The sequence below is a fragment of the Oreochromis aureus genome, linkage group 16, assembly GCF_013358895.1.
Source record: "Oreochromis aureus strain Israel breed Guangdong linkage group 16, ZZ_aureus, whole genome shotgun sequence".
In the NCBI taxonomy this organism is placed as follows: domain Eukaryota; kingdom Metazoa; phylum Chordata; class Actinopteri; order Cichliformes; family Cichlidae; genus Oreochromis; species Oreochromis aureus.
This window is the reverse complement of record NC_052957.1, coordinates 6,968,537-6,987,542: the sequence shown is the minus strand read 5'-3', so window position 1 is coordinate 6,987,542 and position 19,006 is coordinate 6,968,537. Positions and strand designations below refer to the sequence as shown.

The following is a 19,006-nucleotide window of genomic DNA, read 5'->3' as shown; positions in this document are numbered from 1 at the left end:
TAAGCAGTATTCTGGTGGTTCTACAGTATATCACAGAATTACTGCATGACTGAGACATTGCAGATTAAATCATCATTATATACAATCATTTAATATTTGGCACGGGTGTGTTCACACCAAAGGTGAAGCAGGATTTCTCCTCCTGTTATTTGCATGAATACAGCAGTGTTGCATACCCAAGAATATTTAGCCAGTGAGGCAAGGAGGAAAAGCTAAGTCAGGCTGCGGTTGCACATCTTAGGCTGCCTCCGTAAGCCCCGCCCACAGTGAAATGAAGCCGTGAAATGAAGCAAAACAAGTCAAACCGTCTAAAAGTAGATGGCCAACAGCTGCCTGATCTGAGCCCGTAGCTGCAGAAGCTTCACATGATGGCAGCATCCACGTAAAACAATGGGTTAAATATTAATATATTTACCGGAGGTCTGGTTAGGTGTTAGTCTGGTTTTTGATGTTGGCAGATCTACTGTTGTGTGACTGGGTGTCCAGAGGGCAGCCGTCATTGCTAAAGCACTCCTGATGAAGCGGAGCACAGAAAGAAGACTACTCTTCAGCTCTTGTTTCCAGGAAACTCTGAAAATGTTTTGCATGCACTGGTGAGCAGTCATCCAATTGCAGATGGACTGAGCCATCTGTCCATGAGGATTTTTACAGGGACAAATGCAGACAAACAAGGTGCTCAAGGCAGTATTCAGCCCTTACCCATTTACAGGTTAAACACCGTCTGGTGGATTTGCTCATTTAGTTCAGCTCATGTTTGCTGCTGACAACTGTATGACTCGGGCACTTAAACCACCGGACTGTATGAAGTGTATGAACAGAGACTTCAGGTGGCTGCGATCCAAACAAACCCCAGAGTCCTGCATGTGCAGCCAGCACTGCAGTTCCTCTGATGTCCACTTGAGGCTCCAGCAGTAAATCAGTCCCTACAGACTCCCAATGTTAAGGTGTTTACAGCAGAAATAAACGCAATTACATCCTGATACAGAAAAAATTTTGCTCCCTGTGGAGGTTACTATTTAGTACTATTTGACAGGTTTCTCTGTGTGAAGGATTTATCTCTACTGCAGTTGTACACGCACAAACACACACCACCAAATGACAATGGAAATCTGCACGAGACAAAGAGTTAAATATGATACAACCAGAATTATAAACTCACAACATAAGATGACTTAAAACATCCAGAAGCAGGTTTAGGTCGAAGTAACTGCCTGGCAACAAACTTCATTGGTTAAGCTGTATCATCAGGCTGTTTTAAGGAAAGCCTGACTTACTTTTGATAACCATGAACACCCTCTTCATTCTGACTTTGAATTAATCCCCTCAGGACAATGATTCAGGACGCATTTAGGTAGTAAAAAGGTGTATAAGGGACAATTTATGCCAAAAGCGATAATTAGATGCTGTGATGTATATTGATGTATTGAAGCAACATGGTGGCAGCAAGAACACTAAAGTTGAAACTCCAGAAACCATTGAGCAGCGTAACAGTGGCTAGATCCACGTTGATATGCAGTCTGTGGTCACATCCTGTTTAAGCCTCTTCTGTGATGGATGCTCTGATAGATGACTTGAGAATCCCAAGTGGAGATTTATTAGCTTTGATTAATGAATGAATTCAAAAGGTAAATGGGCCTCATCATGACTAATGAACCCACACTGATGTGTGGAGTTTAATTACACAAAGCTGCCCTCGTGTTTTCTGCCGGCTCTGCACAAAATGCCGCCATGTGGCTGCTGCAAGTTTCAGAGCAGAAAGATCTCAGTGCAAATCCCTCCTCCACAGAATCTGAATGACTGCTCAGCAGTGAGAAACACATCAGAGGGCGGGTTGTGCTTAAGAGTGTCTCAGATTAGCACATGTCAGAGTGGAGACTTTATCTTTGGTGCATATCACACACAAGCACACCTGCAGGCAAGTTTCCTTTCGACTGTGTGCTGTTCTTATCGTTGCTGCGCGTACAGAGGCAGATGTCGGGTCAATAAATCTCTCTTGAATCATGCATGCCCGACTGACGGCATTTCAGTCGATCTGGGTGTGTTTGCACACGTTTGGCCGCCGTTACCTCCGCTGAATGTGGAGTGTTTACTCTGTGGGGAACAGGAGGAGACGAGAGGAAGGCAGGGAGGAGCGCAGGGTGAATCCTGGGATTTTAAATGGTGATGTGGCTGTTGGCAGAGCTAAATCTCGTCTGCGCAGTGCAAAGTTGTGGTGGCTCATTTATTTATTTTCAGGTTGAATTTGTTGGTGTCTTAAAAAAAAAATCCAGATGTTTGAATGGTTCTCTGTGCAGAGCTAACTTTTCTCCTCTGCTGCGGTGTCATCCCGGCGTGTGAACGAGCCACAGTGTTGGTTTTATTAATCCAAGAGCCTCCGAGGGCTGGACGGGACCAAAGACGGGAGAATTTCTGGAATTTAGGTCTGATCCAGACATAACCACCAAACCGGTGTCCAGCGGTCACGTAGTTTGAGGGTTTATGTAATTATAGATACTTCTATTGCAACATTATTTAAGTGGAGACAGTACACACTGTTTAATTCATTCACTCATTTCCATGAATAAAGAGAGTATAAATGTGCATGGACTTAACCGTTGCACCAGAATATGGCAGCATGTGCACACAAGGACACACTCAGACAGTTTATTAGATGCACCTTGTTAAAACTGGATTTCCCCGCTTTTGCTATGAGATATAATTTCACAATATCACAGCACAGATTCAACAAGTTGCTGGAAACATTTCTCAGGGATTTTGCTAAGCAGATTCACGACGTGGCCATTTCATCATATCCCAAATATGCTCTATTGGATTGAGATCTTCTGACTGTGGAGGCCATTTGAGTACACTGTTATGCTCAAGATGACATAGCTTGTAGGTCAGAACATGGGTACACTGTGGTCTTCTGCAGCTGTAGCCATCTACGTGAAGGCTTTCATTGACGCTCCTCTGCACAACCTGGTTGTAATGAAGCAGTGTGGCCATTTTGACATCAGTCCTGTTGTCTGAAAGCACCTGTAGTCCTCCTCTAAAACCACTGAAGTTGTAATGCCCAAGTATCAAATAGGCTGCATGGACCTATTTTGTAATTACAAAATAATTCACATTCTTTCTCATGAGCAATACCTCATGAGTGCTTTGTGTTACCGTGATGTACCAAATATTCCTGTAAAGCTTGTCTTCTCTTCCTTCCAAAACCATTTAAACTTTGTCTCTGACACAAACAGTAATATAATGTGTAGTACAGCTGTCATCTCATCTCCCGCTGCATCATCATCATTGTTGCTTCATTTACATCTATAAAAGGATAGACTCAGTAATGTGGCGTTTTATAAAGAGTAAAGCCTTTTTTCAGATTTACTGTATAAACAAACACACACACCTTTTGTCACTAATGCTTGGCCTGCTTATTTCTATTAGATCCCTCACTAATGTGTTAATGGCTGTATCAACAGCCAGAGATAAGCTCTGTGTTTACATTGGCTTAAAAAGTGAGAATAGGGTGTAGTGTGGTTTGTGTTAAAGGGCGATTCTGCTGTGTGTCAACAACCCTGAGAGGCTGTAGTTATTTTATATCAGAGCTCATGTGTAAAGTGCTTTTAGGCGAGTATACTGCTTTGGGGACTTAATCATTGCCTCCTTTCTGTCTTTTCTTTCTATCCCAGGAGAAGAAACGCAGGGATTCTCCCAAGTTTGGAGGATTTGCTTTTCTACACAGTGGCCGAAGGTCAAGAGACGATTCCTGCTCACAAATTTCTCACAGTAAGTCCTTCAGATTCAGCTTGGTCACATACATTCAGAGTTATTATGGTGCACTACAACTGGGTGTTAGGAGACACGTTAGTTAATTGAAATAACTTAACAAAAACATAAAAACTAGAAACTTGCTGGTTGGCTCTAAACTGACAGTTTTCACATCTAGTATTCATGTGAATATTTCATCCAAACAGTTTTGGCTTCTGTGTTAAAAATGTGAAAATATCCACCAAAAGCATTAAAATAACTTCTTTGTTTAATTAATTTTAGGCACTGAAAGCCACGGGGCTTCGTTCCGGAGATCCCCGACTGAAGGAGTGCATGGAAACACTGAAGGAAACTCTAAAGAAGACTTCAGATGGCGTTACACTGGACAGGCACCTTTTCAAGAAGTGAGGCTGCTTGTTGTGGTGTTATTTATTTTTTATCTCCACCTTTTTCTTCATTTTTCCCAGGAAACTGCACTGACAGCAGCCTCAAAAAGCATTCATCACTTGTTGATGGTCATGTGTTATTAATAAGCAAATTCAAGTATTTGAATTTCCTTATTATATGAGTACAAAAATATATTCATCAAGTGTGAAGTAGGCAGATGATCTTGCAGAATTAGTTTAGCTTTTCATTCACAAGGGCTGCTCGATCAGTTATTTGATGCTATCAGTTACTCGCTTTAAAACATTCATTTTTCTTCTTTTTTAAAAAAAAAAAGGATTTCCTTAATATTAACATATTTAGCAATAATTTGCCTTCCTTTCATTGTAGCATGAGCGAAAATTACGTTGTCTCAGGCTTTCAGGGAGGGGTTGTCAAAGGAAAAAACCTTAGAGAAGCAAGAAACACAAACTCAATTTATGGCATGTACATGGGCGAGGCTTACTGCGTGGCAAGACACAGGCAAGTCGCGCAGAGCCTCAGTCCGTTCTTTATTTTATAGCAGAGAATAGATTACACAGCATCTCTAGGTGGAGCATACATAGAAAAACATCTCTAGATATGGTTATCGCATGAGTGGCCGTTATCCATAAGACAAGAGGAACTAGTATCTTTTGTCATATCAGCTTCAGGTTGGAACTGTCTCTGCCTGAGAGTGTGTTACTTTGTAACTTCCTCACGCATGCTTCTGTTCCTTAATCTGTAGGTTGCAGGCACATCATGTTCTCACAAGAAATTATACTTAAGCAAAATAAAAGTTATCAAAGTAAGTAAATGTAAAAATCTCTTAACAGGGGTGAAAGCACACTGCTGTAAATAAGGTGGTGTGCTTGATTTGTAACCCAAAGTGAACAGAATGTGAAATTGTGACTGTTTTCTTTGGTCTTTCTAATTGTCAGCCAGAAATTACTGAACATTTTCTTCATGCTGGCAAGCAGCATTAGCAAAACAAGGGAGTTTTTCATTCTCATTCTCGAGTGAGCTACTGTCACCGATGACATATTACCTAATTCAAAGTGTGACTCTATTGACAGAAGGCACCAAGAGCAGCAGTAGTAGTGACACAGCACAAGTAAAATGTGAGCACAAAAGTAGCACAGGCAGTGTTTTCCCTGGAAATTTTAAGTAAAAGTATAAAATAACTGCTTAACAATAACTGAAATAACTTAACCCTGTAACTCGTCAGGCGCTACACAACATTGTCACATAGTGAAAGGGAAAATATTTTCTATCAGGGACAGTTTATTTTGGGTTGAGCTTTTTAAAGGTACAGAGTTAGTATTTTTTCAGTACTCATAGTATAAATATATACAGATGTGTATTAATGTGCAAATTATGTCTTCCAACAAATTGATGTGTTTAATAAACTTATATTTAATCCGTTAAAAATATAGGAGTGGGTTTGTGGAAGCCACCATGTTCCTCCACTATATTTAAATTCAGTGGCTGGGAAGTACATCGCCCTTCTGAGAAATCGCGTTTTACATATGTGGCTAGAAACTGGCGTCAAAGGTGGAGGAGGTGGAGGAGGAGGTGTTCATGTTCTCGTATAGCTCTTTAATTCCTGCCTGCACTTTCAGACTCAAGATATGAAGCATCTTAACTATGTGTTGTTGGGGAAGGGGTCCCATTCACCAAAGAAACAAAAGCACAAAGGAAACTGATAACACCACCGGCATCTTAATAAAATGTTGTCCTCTTCCTCCTCACCTCAAACTCATCTCCTGAAGTCACGTGACTAACACACAAAACGTGCGATGTGTGGAACAGCCCTAGTTTGTAAGATTTGGGGGTTTGATTCAAACATAGATGTCAGTTAAACTGATCCATCCCAGCTGGCGCTGCTGCTTAAGTTGGTTACCTCCTTCATGGTTTTACGGTGTGTGAAATCTCTCATTCATCAGTGTGTGCGCTCATGTTGGATCAGGCTCCTTGCAGGACAAAATGAGCTGCTGATCAAACTGTTGTGATGAAGCTTCTTCATCAAACACGTCACAAAAGTTTGTCAGACTTCAGGGTTGCAAACTTTACCTCCAGTTGCATGCAGTCCCGATGTTTTAGCATGCTTTCTGTGATTTATTCATCAGGTGTGTCCAGAGCAACATTGTCCTGCTTACTCAGGCCTTCCGCAAGAAGTTCGTCATCCCAGACTTCCAGTCCTTCACCTCCCATATTGATGAGCTGTATGAGAATGCCAAAAATCTCACTGGAGGGCAGGTGTGTCCTTAGATCCATGGCTTTTTCTTTCTCTCTGCATCATGGTTATAATTTACCATTACCATCAGTCTCTTCTCAGTTGCAGTCGAAAGTTTGGATCAGTCGAGCCTCAGAGGGAAAAATCCACCCTCGGGCGAGTTAAAGGGATCTTTGATGCCGCTCTGAGCTAGCTGTCACTTTCGCAGAAGAGTGCAGGATTTTCACTGGCAGCACATTTCTGTTTGAGTCATCTGTTTGGCGCTCGCTGTGAAAACGTTCAGGCATTCAAAACAAAGTCAGCAAAGTCGAATTATCGGCTAATATTCCTAAATTCAATGGAAAACTATCAATCTAAGGGAGGGCTGTTTACTCCAGCAGGAAGAGTTGTAGGAGGGAGGATGTTTGACCTGTCAAACTAAAAAAAAAAAACAATTTTAAAAAAGCAGAGGCGGAATTAGTGGCTGTGTTTATTCAGTTTGTAAACATCCATCTATCAGAAATACAGACTCAGCACTGGTTATAGTGATAGATAAGGCGGCTTTTAGTGGTCTGTATTTATAAGGTGTCACATCAGATAAATGACTCGTTCCTTGTTCCTTTGAACAAAGAGGGAATAATCACTAACAAATTAAAGACTTACATTAAATATCATCCTAAATTTAAACATCAGTATCAATTCAGAATTTCACAGTCGCTGCTTCCCTGGCTGTGTTTTCCTGTTTTTTAAAGTCTTCTCTGTAGAAAAATGGCAGCTTCCAAGCCGAACTGGTCCTCTGCTAGAGAGGATGAAGACTTTCTTTTTATTTGATAAGAATCAGATCTGATGTTTCCAGCTCATGTTTTTATTCCTGGACTCTTCTAGAGTAGCTCTACATGATTATCAGTTTAAAACGATCCTTATATATCTTATATTGGCCTTTGTGCTAACCTGAAACATTTAAGCCAAGAGTAGAAAGCACTATCTAAAACTAACTCTTTAGAGCTTTTTACTCACAGAAACTACGTGTGTTTGCCATGTCTAATATGAAACTGTTTTTAAAAAAGGCCTTGTTAGCCTGAATAATAAGAGCGCAGGAAGTGAGCCACTGTCATGATGGTAGCTGAAGATAAACTAACATGTTGTCCTAATTTTACTTATTTAGAATCACCGAGGGTGGATTCTTCCTTCTGAGGTATGGAAGTGTTGTTATTGTGTATTACCAGCTGTGTGTGTGCTGTGTGCTGAAGCCTGAGCCTCAGCAGACGTCAGCAGTGTAAGGTGACCTGCCTCCTCTCTCACCTGCCTGCCCTCTCTTTCAGGTTGCAGACTACATTCCTCAGCTGGCCAGGTTCAGCCCCGACCTGTGGGCGGTCTCTCTGTGCACGGTGGACGGGCAGAGGTGAGACGCTGGGAGCGCATTAATATTTAATGTTCGCTTAATGGTTCTCGCATACTGTTGCTGTGTGAAATCGCCATGTTCAGCTATATCCTGGTTAAATAATAACACAATAATGTTCCAGGAGTGAAGTGAGGAACACTAACAGGACAGTTTTTATGCATTTTTTTTATTAAAACCTCAGTAAACCTGGTTAATGATCCTGAGATAGTGCTGTGTTTTACTCTTTCACCTTCATCTTATCTGAAGATTTTTAAGACCTAAAGAAAGAAGAAGAGAAAGAAGTTTCCACAGCAGATCGGTAAATTGTAACTGCTGTTTTTTGATTGGATTTACCTTTTGATCTGCAGTCCTGCCCTCAATTGTGGTCACGAGCTGTACAAAGTGACTGAATGAATGAGGTCAAGGATGCAAATACCAGAAATCCTAACATCCTTACTTCTTACTGGAGTCATACTGGTAGAGAATTAGTTGTTAGAGTTGGTGGCACAACCCAAAGAATAGTGATGGTGTTACCTTTGACGTAGTTGCTTTGCAGACGGGGACTAGGCCTGTGATTGTGATTAAAACACCAGTAAGATGGAGTCAGACTGTTATCAGGTTGCAGTTAAACAAAGTCAAGTTGGAGTTTCATGCAAACTGTTTGTAATAAAATTAACTTTAAATCAATGAAAATTGCAAATCTGTTGCTGTCTGCATAATCAGAAATCAGAAATTCACATTATTTATTTACATTTAGATTCCAGCCAGAACCTCAGAGATCTGAAACTGACAGCGATTTAACTGCAGAATGACACCGAATGCTCTTACATAGGAATGTAACCAGAATACAAGCAGCTGAGTCGAGTTCAGTTGCTTGTATATATGCTCATCTCCAAAGAGATGCAGACGAGTTGAGCTCACCGGCACAGACTGATTCAGACGAATTGCAACTTGTTGGTAATCTGCGTTTATAAAGTCAACAGCAGTTATCTGCAAGTCTTTACCAATCTGTGAAAGAATGGTTGCTAGGAGACAAGTTGCCTCCCACCGGGCGACCTGTGCAATCACCTTTATGCTCAAACACGGTCACCCAGAGGTTGACTCTGTTGGACAATTAATCTTCAATTGGCACAGCTCCCTGCAGCAGGTCATTGACAGCAGAAATAAATCATTACAGTCACCAGGCAGCCGCAGAAAAAAAAATTAAGGTGTTATATTACATTATATTACCTGTTTTGGTGCAGTAATCTTTGTGAAGGTCAGTGTTTATATTTCAGAGAAACATTACATTAACCAGTTTTTTTTTGTTTAATTATTGTATGGCGGTCCTGGTTCAAGCTGGTTAAAGCTGTTGATTTTATCCAACTTATATTTCCCAGAAAAGACAAAACCTGTGCAAAGAAATAACCATTTCTCAGTAACTATGTCAAGAGACATTCCGATCGGCCTGTTCGCTGATTAGTGGTTGTAAACTTTCATAAAAGTTTGTTTGTGGGACGGAAGACAGTTGTAAAGATAATGGTTTTGTTTTTACACAGTGTTACTTCAGTTTATGGTGACTTTCCTACAAATTGTGAAACACTCACTGTTTTCACGTGTCTGTTCTGACTTCTTCTTGTCTCTAATCATTGAACCAACAGCCCGCAGCCTGCTCTGATAACGTCCTATCTTTATGTTTTTGTTGCAGACATACGGTGGGAGACACTAAGGTTCCCTTCTGCCTGCAGTCTTGTGTGAAGCCTCTGAAGTATGCCGTAGCCGTGCACGACCACAGCACGGAGTATGTGCACAGTTTCATCGGGAAGGAGCCCAGCGGCCTCCGCTTCAACAAGCTCTTCCTGAATGAAGATGGTGAGTTGGCTTGGACTTTTTATTAAACCTTGTCCTCCAAGTAAAGCGATGAAGAGCTACTGCTGGGTACAGGAAGTTGGTGGTAGACTTAAGTGGCACATATGATGTGAGCGTCAGATGTTTTTAAATCACAATAAGTCAGAAATCCAGCGATGCAGACCCCTCGCCTGGCCACATATCTTGACACACTCCCTTTTTGTAGGGTTAAAAACATGCAGGCCTATGTTGACCCCCTGAACAGGTTCATTTATATGTAGATCAAGTTTGTTAACAAGTCTGTGTTAGCTGTTTTTTTACATGTTAAAAAATGCCCAAAAAAGTCAACAAAAGGGGACGTGTGTTGCTTTTGTGTGTGGGTGTGTAGAAAAACAGTTCAGTTTATTAAACCTCAGTCACATGGTTATTAAAGACTAAGGGCTGCTTTCATCAGGACATGCGCTTGCTTTGTTCTACTGAACTCTCACTGCGATGCTTGGTGGGGGAGGCTGTCACGGCCTACACAGATCATTGCTCACCGTCGCTGCTCAGCTAGCTGTAGCACCAGGCAGAGTGAGTGCGAGAGCTGTGAGTGAGTCAGATGCATTGTGGGAGAACACGTGGTTGGGTTGTTCAAAAATGGGCATTTTGAGAGGAAATGCCAGAATCCCCAGGTTGAGGCTCACACTGCAGACATGTCATGGTCACTTCCTGTGTTCACCCGCCTTCTGCCAGGGCAGCCCTGCAGGGGGGTTAATGTTGTGTAAGCAGATCACATGACCACGAGGAAATGCAGGTGATGTAAGCGCTCAAACTCTTTCAGAGATCTGAGGGAGGAAAGTGCTGGATTTATTTTTCACTATGTGCCACGTGATGAACACACACACACACACACACACACACACACACACACACACACACACACACACACACACACACACACACACACACACACAACACTGTAAACACTGCACTCCTGTACAGTTGTAACAACAATATGTTTTAAACTTGTCCATACATACAGATGGTTTTCACTGGGCTGTGTGACGTACACAGAGTCCTGACAGTTAGCAGCATACCACAGATACAGCAGCAAGTTGCAACACACTTTGTCAGCCCGCCAGCACATTCCTGCATTTACAGCTACTTAAACATCAACAAGCGGCCAGTTGCCATCAAACGTTCAGGTTGAAACTTACACTTTAAACACAGTAGGCCGCAGTTTTCTTTACACTTTACAGCAAAAATCTGCCCTATGGGTGGTTTTTAGCAGGCCTGGAGTGTTTGGTTTTTTTTAATCTTTGTTAGCCCACTGTATGAACAACAAATTCTTGCTTATAAACACTTAACAGCAGCTTTACATATATATACATATATACACGAAACTTACAGAAGTCCAGTTGATTTCTTTCTCAGCTCCTTAGACTACATACATCTTTTTTTTGCAAGCTACATAGAGACTTGTTCGGTTTTATACATGTATTTATTTCTTTCAAATCAGATGTGACTGTTTCAGCTGCTACAGCCTCCGCTGTGTTTCTCTGTATTATCTTGAGTCAGTGTTTACTGTGTATGCACTTGACCCTCGTATTCTGATCTGTGTATATGCACAGCTCTCAGGCCAAATGTTTGCACTTTGATCCTTCGTAGCACGCTAACGGACCTCTCGTTGTTTTGCAGATAAGCCGCACAACCCGATGGTGAATGCTGGCGCTATTGTTTGTACTTCACTCATAAAGGTAAAAGCAATCACACTTCGTCGTCCTCTGTGTGTGTGTTTGTTTACATCCAGTCTGTGTGTCACTTCCTCTCAAACCTCAGAAAATTCCTTGTAATGTGGGTGTCGCTGAGCTGCTTTATCAGTGAGGTAAAATGAGGGGTAATGTAAGGCTGTGGGCCTGGGGGTTAATTAACCTGCTTTTAATGATTTACCTGACATTTCCTGACTTATTTAACTGATTCTTGTGAAACTCATGATGATTTTCTTTCCACTGTGTTCTCGTGTTTACGACTGAATCAGTTCGAGGTATTTGTAGGTTACTGCCCTTAGCCGTGTGTCCTGTTGTGGTGATTAAAACTCTCGTTAATCCCTCCTGGAGGACACTTAGCTGCTCCAGCTCATACGCTTCGACCACACAGGGTAAAAATAACCTGCACAGAGAGCGAGCACAGGTTAAAGTGCACACCTTGAGATTTTATTTATCCCATGGTGGCTCAGCCTTAACGTAGATTCAGTAAGTTTTCTGGTGAGCGATCAAACCAGCTGCAGCTCACAGTCTGACCGCCCAAACAAAGGAGAGATTAAACGTGGCTTAAATGCCAGCTTTGTCGTGGGCTTTTCCTCCGGCAGCGTTACATTTACAAACACTTTAAAGCCGTTAATCGTCATTTGGAGGTTAAATTTAATTTCTTTATCCACAACAAGCTCTCTTTGCTTAATTAGCGCTCGCACACATGCTCACAGGGTTAGAGTTAGGGGGTTAGGGTAATATAGGATGGTCAAACATCCGCAATATAGGATGTTTGACCATCCTATATTGCGTCATGACTGACTTTAACGATCGATTGCTGCAGCTTTTTCTGGAGGTGACCTTTTTTTTTCTGTCCCCAGCACTTAGACTTTATCCTGTATGACTAATGAAGTGATTCATCCCAGCTGCATTGATCTAGTGCCAAAGCTTCAAGGTGTTACTTTTAGTTTTTATTGGACTTGAGTGGAAGCAGTCCAGAGAGGGAAGGTCTTCAGAGTGATTTGGATCTTTTTGTATTTAAAGGTAGCTTAGGTCTGTGTGTTTTCAGTGTCCACATGTTATTGTAACATTGTTCATTTGATCTTTTTTTTCTATTTGTGCTTCTTGTTCATTTTCACCCTGCAGATAAACCGTTTTTAAAGTGACTGCACTTTGCCTCGTGATCTGTTACCTTCACATTAGACATTTATCACGCAGCTTTTGCGTCGTGATGGAAAAACAGCAGCTGAGCAAAGGGGAGTGCAGACTCTTAACACTCCTAATTTAAATCAAAGCAGAGGACAAAATTAGTTTAAACAGAGACACCAGCAGGCTCATTTACAAAAATGCTGTTAGACTAAACGCTGTCTTCTCTCTAAACTGAAATAAGGCAGGACTCCATGTTTACGGCAAAAATAGTAAGCATGTTTATTTATTTACTGAAGTTTGAAAAAAAAGGCTTTTCACAGGAGTATGAATTTTAAATTTAAGTCAAGTGAAAACAAATAAATGCAGGGGAAAAAAAGGCGGACAAGGTGAAGGGACACACGGTCATCACATTAGGGAGTTTAGGTGAGTATTTGGGAGACCTGCATGGTAAAGGTGCAGAAAGCAAAGAAGAGCCGATGGAAAAACTGCTGAATTTTTTAACTTTTAAAACAATAAACTTTGCACTGTATCGTAAAATCGTAATTTTAATTAGAATTTGATTAATTGTACTGCAACCCAGAGACAAAGGCAACTGCAGGAAATGTTAATCCCTCTAAACCATTAATAATCTGACCTTTACTTCCTGTAGACGGATGACCAAACGTTTGTTCTAACTCAGCTTTATTTGAATTTAAGTACATGAGTTTGTGCTTTTAGAGAAAAGGTAGAAAAAGGGGAGAGCTCGTTTCATAACAAAACAAGAGCTTCGCAGTAAAAATGAATGAAAAGAAGCTAAAATGAAAACCGAAACATTCGAGAAAGCAGATGCGGGACTAAAAGTCACAAAAATCAGTCATCAGATAGACGATCGCCTGCATGTGATCTTAAATGTTTGAATGATATAAAATAAATCTGCAGAGAATCGACTGCTCTGTGTTTCAGTTTAATGACCCCGGTGTTATTGTTGTGTTTCACTCTTCGCTTTGTTTTCAGCTGCAGGAGGAGATAGAGCAGGAAACCCTGCGATAAAATCAACCCACAGCTTTTAGCATTAAGAGCCGGATCGTTTTTCTCAGGACCAAAACAAACTGTTTGTTTTCCAGGCAGTTTATCATTCATGTGTCAGAGTCACTAAATGCTTCCCACTGAGCTGGAGTCTGGACATGTTTAGGTTAACCAAAACACTCTTAAACCAGGGGAAAAGAGGCTGCAATGATTCACAATTAAAGTTTGCCAATAAAAGCCTCCACACATTTTATTTTGACACTTCTGTTATGTTTAAACTGTAAAACATGGACAGAGACACCCATTAGACCCAAATCGGGACTAAAAATGTTTTTTTCCGCACTACAGTTTATACTTAATGTACACATGCGCAAAGTCATGCGACGTTACGGCTCTACTAACACCATCAACGCTTCCACTCAGTCATGCAAAGCTCTCACACAGGATTTCTCTGAGAAGTCAGAAATTAATCAGGAATGCAAGTAAATAACTGTAATTTGGCATCTTAATTAAAAACAAAAATCTGCTTCATTATTTTCTTGTTTTTTTTAAAAGAATAAATTCAAACATTTATGGATAACAATAATAATTATATTTTATAATTAAAATACAGTTTAGATTAAAGAGCTTACACATACAGGTGGATTAAATTAAAAAAAAAGTAAAGTGCTGAACATTATGCACGAAAACAGTTAAAGAAAGGTGACCAGACTTGAACAGGAGCATATACTGTACGGGTGCAGTGCACAGATAGCTGCTAACTGCTGAATAACATTCAAATAAAATCCTCTTACTTCACTCATCTAAACTGGACCATCGTTCCTAGATGGTCTGTTTGTACAATTAACTGCTCAGCCGCCATTTTTATTTGAATTAAAGAGATGTCAGGAGCACAAACACAGGCTGAGGTGAAGTCTGGGAGACAGCATGCTTACATCAGGCTCCAAACATGTTCATTTCTGCTGTAAAGTTGATTTTAACGCGGAAGTCTGCAGGGACTGGCTCGTTGCTTAAGGCGGCCTCGAGTGGACGTTAGTGGAACTGCAGTTTTTAACGCTTCCACACCGGCTTGGACAAACTCGCTGTTTCTTGAATCATAAAACTTTTACTGAACATGTCTGGACTCCGGCTCTGCAGGCACGCTCGAGTTAACATTAACCTCGCTAAAGTCTGAGCTGATCAGGTTCTGTGTTTTTGAACCACCATGTGATACAGGACTTCCTTACACGCTCTCAGCCGTCAGGCAGGTTCACTCACAGCTTTCTTACTAATTAATGATGCAGTCTGAAGTCCTCAGGCGTTAAACTCAAACTCAGAACATGTGTCTGTGTCCACATCGGCTCATCAGTGTCTCTTTTTTTTAAATGTGTTGCTTTTTATTTTGATTTGAACTGTAAAGCCGTTGGTGAGGTTGCACAGTTAGCCTTTAACCTTTGGTGGGGAAACCCGCCGTGAGGAGCTTGCCGTGGCAGTATGCCCCCAAACTGTTGTTACATGCTGCTTGAAGGCTACATGTTGTTGCTGTTTTTGTATGTTGCGTATTTTGCAGACTTAGGAACTGTGGGAAATAATGACTGCAGCAGCAGGTCAAATGACGTTGGTAATTTTTTCTTCCTTTTCCATATCTATCTCCTCATTCTCTCCCACTTCCCCTGATCCTCTTCCTCTCCCTTCTCTCTCTATTTTTTTTATTCTCCTCCAATCAGCTCTGTAGAAACTTCATGTAGAGACTCTTAACATCTCCATCAGCGCCACAGTTTTAAAACTCTACAAGTAAAGTTAAAACTGGTGCAACAGCACTTTAAATGTGCATGTGTGGCCATTTTTTTTTTTGTTTTGTTTTTCCTTTGCTGTGTTTTCTCTGCGGGACATCAGCGAGCTACAAGCTGTGACGAAGGCCAACCCTCCCTCCCTCTTCACCTCAAACATGCGCACACACACTCACACACCTGCACAGTGTTAACTTGTAATACACACCTGCCTGCATACACCCACATCTTGCAGACTTACTGTAGAAACATGCACATAGTCAGGGCTGTCACATATATTAAAAACAGGTTTGACAGTTTGGATTGGAATCAGTGAGATGTAATGAACACGTCTGCTAAGTCTCCCTTCAAACTTCCCTCTTTGTAATCTATCCGCAAACTGATCGCATTAATAGTTTGTTGAACTCTTGGCAAAGCTCGTGTGATTTTTACACTTTATTTGTAATCAAATCTGTTCATGCCTGCTAATTGTGTAAATCTAATTGGTCAGCAGTATCATTTATCATTTTATAAAATAACCTTTTGTGATGCTGTGCTTTATCCTCTGAGATTTCTCTCTGTAAATGAACGGTGCTAACGGCTCTTTATTTTGTTCTCTCCGCAGCAAAGTGCAAGCAACGCAGAGAAATTTGACTATGTGAGTATTGGTCAGAGCTCTGAGTCACAAGTATTCAAAGTTAATTTATATTTTCTTTGTCAAGGTGTGATTCGTTCATCTAACAACGTTGTAGCCTGACGTTAAAATGTGAAATAAATCTTCTTGGACATTTTATTAGGTACACCTTTTCATAGCACAAATCTCTAATCACCCGGTCTGCTTCGAGCTGATACATCAATATAGAACAGTAACTCAAATAACACTTACAGTTACAACCAAAGTATGCAGAAGAGCATCTCTGAGCCTTGAACCAGCTTAACCAGCTCAGCTACTGCAGTGGAAGACCACACCGAGTATAACTTCTGTCAGCTAAGAACAGGAAACTAAGGGTACAGTTCACACAGACTCACCAAAACTGGACAATAGCAGATTGGAAAAATGTTGCCAGGTCTGACGAGATAAGACTCGATTTCTGCTGCGGCATTCAGACGATAGGGTCAGCTGTGGGATGTGGTAGAATGGGAGATTCACATCATGTACGTACAGCTTATAAATCTGCAGTAACTATGTGATGCCATCAAGTCAACATGGACAAAAATCTCTTGTTGAATCTATGACATGATCAATTATGGCAGATCTGAAGGTGTACCTAATAAAATGACCAGTGGATATATATATATAAAAGTGACATTGCTCCTTTGTTTCAGACTCCCCATTTTGAAGGGTCAACCTGAGCATTCGCTGCCACTGTGTTGGTTTTTCTTGTAGCCATTATTTGAGAGGCTGGCGAGCTCCCCCAGTACCCCTCCTCCTCATGGCTGCTAAATGTTTTTATTGGTGTAGTCGATGCTCTCATGCAGGAAAGATTCAGTACTCGTGAAAACATTGAGCACAGTGAGGAGGACTGTGGAAAACAAACGGGTGTCAAACATCGAGTTTTCTCTTGAGGTTTAATTACCTGCAGCTCTGTGTGTGTTGAATATGTTTAGAGGGACTCTTGATGTTTTATATGTGCTGTTTAGCTGGCAGCTCTTATCATTTGTAGTGTCTGACCTCCATACATGAACCTCTGGATCATTTTTCACCTCGACTCTCCTCCTGCTTTCCCTCCAGGTCATGAACTTTCTGAAAAAGATGGCGGGAAACGAGTATGTGGGTTTCAGCAATGCCACGTAAGTCCTCCCTCCACATCGCCTCCTTAAAATCACCCAATAAGTTTACTTATCCTTGCCCTGCAAACCCCCGAACCTAGCTGACCTAACCACCACCATAATAACCTCCACAGGCTCATTACAGGAAGCATAAACTGTGAAAAACACCTTAATTAACTGGGATCAAATTAACAAGCACACAGGCCATGTTTTAAATGGCTTATGTTAACGAGAAGTCAGATATCAGCAGGACTGTCTTATAGTACCTGCTCAGAACAATAATAATAATTAATAATGTAAAAAAAAACTTTTCTTAATACAAAAAGGCTGAAAACTGTTTACAGAAACATCATTTTGGTCCACAGTGACCCACATCTGTTGTGTGCTGGGGACTTCCACAGGTGCTGATGAGGTTTTAAAGGTTTGCATGATTTATGAAGGCTCGTGTTGCAGTGTCATCACATGATGACATGAGCTGTGGTTATGTTGTACACATAAAGGGCGAGGTCTGTGAATGCCAGCACGGCATTGAAATAACACACACACAGACACACACACACAAACTACCTTCATTTGTAATGGGAGTGCTCTTCTTTGTGTGACAGATTCCAGTCTGAGCGTGAGTCAGGAGACAGGAACTTCGCCATCGGCTACTATCTGAAAGAAAAAAAGGTTTGCCTTTGGAAGAGTCATCTGTGTTAGTCTTTGTGATTCTCGTCTCTGAAAACCTGGAGAGAATTTTGAGTTTAAACTAATCAGGCCTCACGTTTCTGCTTATTTCACCACTGAAGATTGAAGGTTTACAGCCAGCAGCTCAGCATGTAATGCTTCTCGCCCCATAAATTAAACATGCATTCATGCATAAATGAGAAAAATCTGCATATTTTTGCTTCAGCTGATTGTAACCCTCCTTATTTGCCTTTTGGTGGGAGTCAGCCGAGTCCCCTGAGACTTTTTTAAACTCATGGATGGAAAAACTGACGCTGCAGTTTTTCCAGTTTAGAACAGAAAAACCCCAGTGGTGTTGTTCTTATCTAGGACACAGCAGTGTGTTTTACGCCAGGGTCACAGATCGGTAACATTAACATAAATACAATCAAACAAGGTGAGCCGTGCTCTGTCCGAGCTCCTCGTTTGATTAGAGCGAGCGCTGCAAGTTCAGCTGGACTTGGGCACAGTAGGCATGAAAAAGCATAAAAGGTCCTCTTTTAAAAGAGTCTTTCAATTTGTTTTTGTGTGAAAACACTGAACAGAAATCGTAGACTAGAGTGGTCTACGCTGCCTCTAACTGAAGGTTTCCCAGAAATAAACTCATCTACAGATGCAAGACAGCAAGATAGACGTCAGTCAGTCACAGTGTGTCCAAGTCCATGTGTTTCTAAGGAAAGAACAAGATGAAAAGAGTTTTGGGTTTTTTCCTGTGAAGAAAACAACAGTTATTCTTTGAAACAGTAAACCTTTGATCAGGTGGTCTGGTGTAAAATGAGTCTTTAATGGGGCTGATGACACTCGTAAGCTGTGACTGCTCAGTTCAACAAACATAAACCAGAACTTGATCAAAGATGATGGACAGATGATGGATGATATTAGAGGAAGAGGAGACTGTGAAGCACATATTTAAAGGATTTCAGCCCTTTGGCTCTTGTACCTGATGCTTTCAAGTCTCTGCAGCATGATTATTAAATGTTTTTTCTCCTCTCTGCAGTGTTTCCCAGAGGGGACAGACATGACCTCTGTACTGGACTTGTACTTTCAAGTGAGTGTAACTTTTGCTTCTTCCAGTATTTATACATTTTTAATGAGAGAATATCATTAGATTGTTTTCCTGCTTCATTGCTGAGCTGCTTCCTGCTATTGATTTTTATCCTTGGGTGTAAAGCTTCCTGACCAGTTGTTGCCACCTGGCAGCTTCTTTCTGTGTGATACAAATAGCTTCCTGACCACACACAGGTGGTTTTACCTTTATATGCTGTTCCAGTATCTCCCAAGCCAATCAGATGAATTTATTTCCATCATTTCCACCTTTTACTTTCAC

General features: G+C 41.2%; 1 protein-coding gene across 5 annotated transcripts in view; it reads left to right on the top strand.

The window, feature by feature from the left end:
- Positions 1-19,006, top strand: part of LOC116309465 (glutaminase kidney isoform, mitochondrial-like) — a 36,780-nt gene that overhangs the window by 2,406 nt on the left and 15,368 nt on the right. For 2 of the 5 annotated variants that reach the window (XM_031726070.2, XM_031726072.2), the window contains exons 2-12: positions 3,666-3,762; positions 4,027-4,148; positions 6,276-6,405; positions 7,527-7,556; positions 7,684-7,763; positions 9,430-9,593; positions 11,250-11,308; positions 15,827-15,859; positions 16,934-16,992; positions 17,577-17,643; positions 18,677-18,727. In XM_031726070.2, coding sequence (XP_031581930.1) covers positions 3,666-3,762; positions 4,027-4,148; positions 6,276-6,405; positions 7,527-7,556; positions 7,684-7,763; positions 9,430-9,593; positions 11,250-11,308; positions 15,827-15,859; positions 16,934-16,992; positions 17,577-17,643; positions 18,677-18,727 — 892 coding nt within the window. Of the gene's footprint in view, positions 1-3,665; positions 3,763-4,026; positions 4,149-6,275; positions 6,406-7,526; positions 7,557-7,683; positions 7,764-9,429; positions 9,594-11,249; positions 11,309-11,406; positions 15,054-15,826; positions 15,860-16,933; positions 16,993-17,576; positions 17,644-18,676; positions 18,728-19,006 lie in introns of those variants that run through there. The other 3 variants (XM_031726071.2, XM_031726073.2, XM_039600278.1) reach the window with 2 other exon arrangements.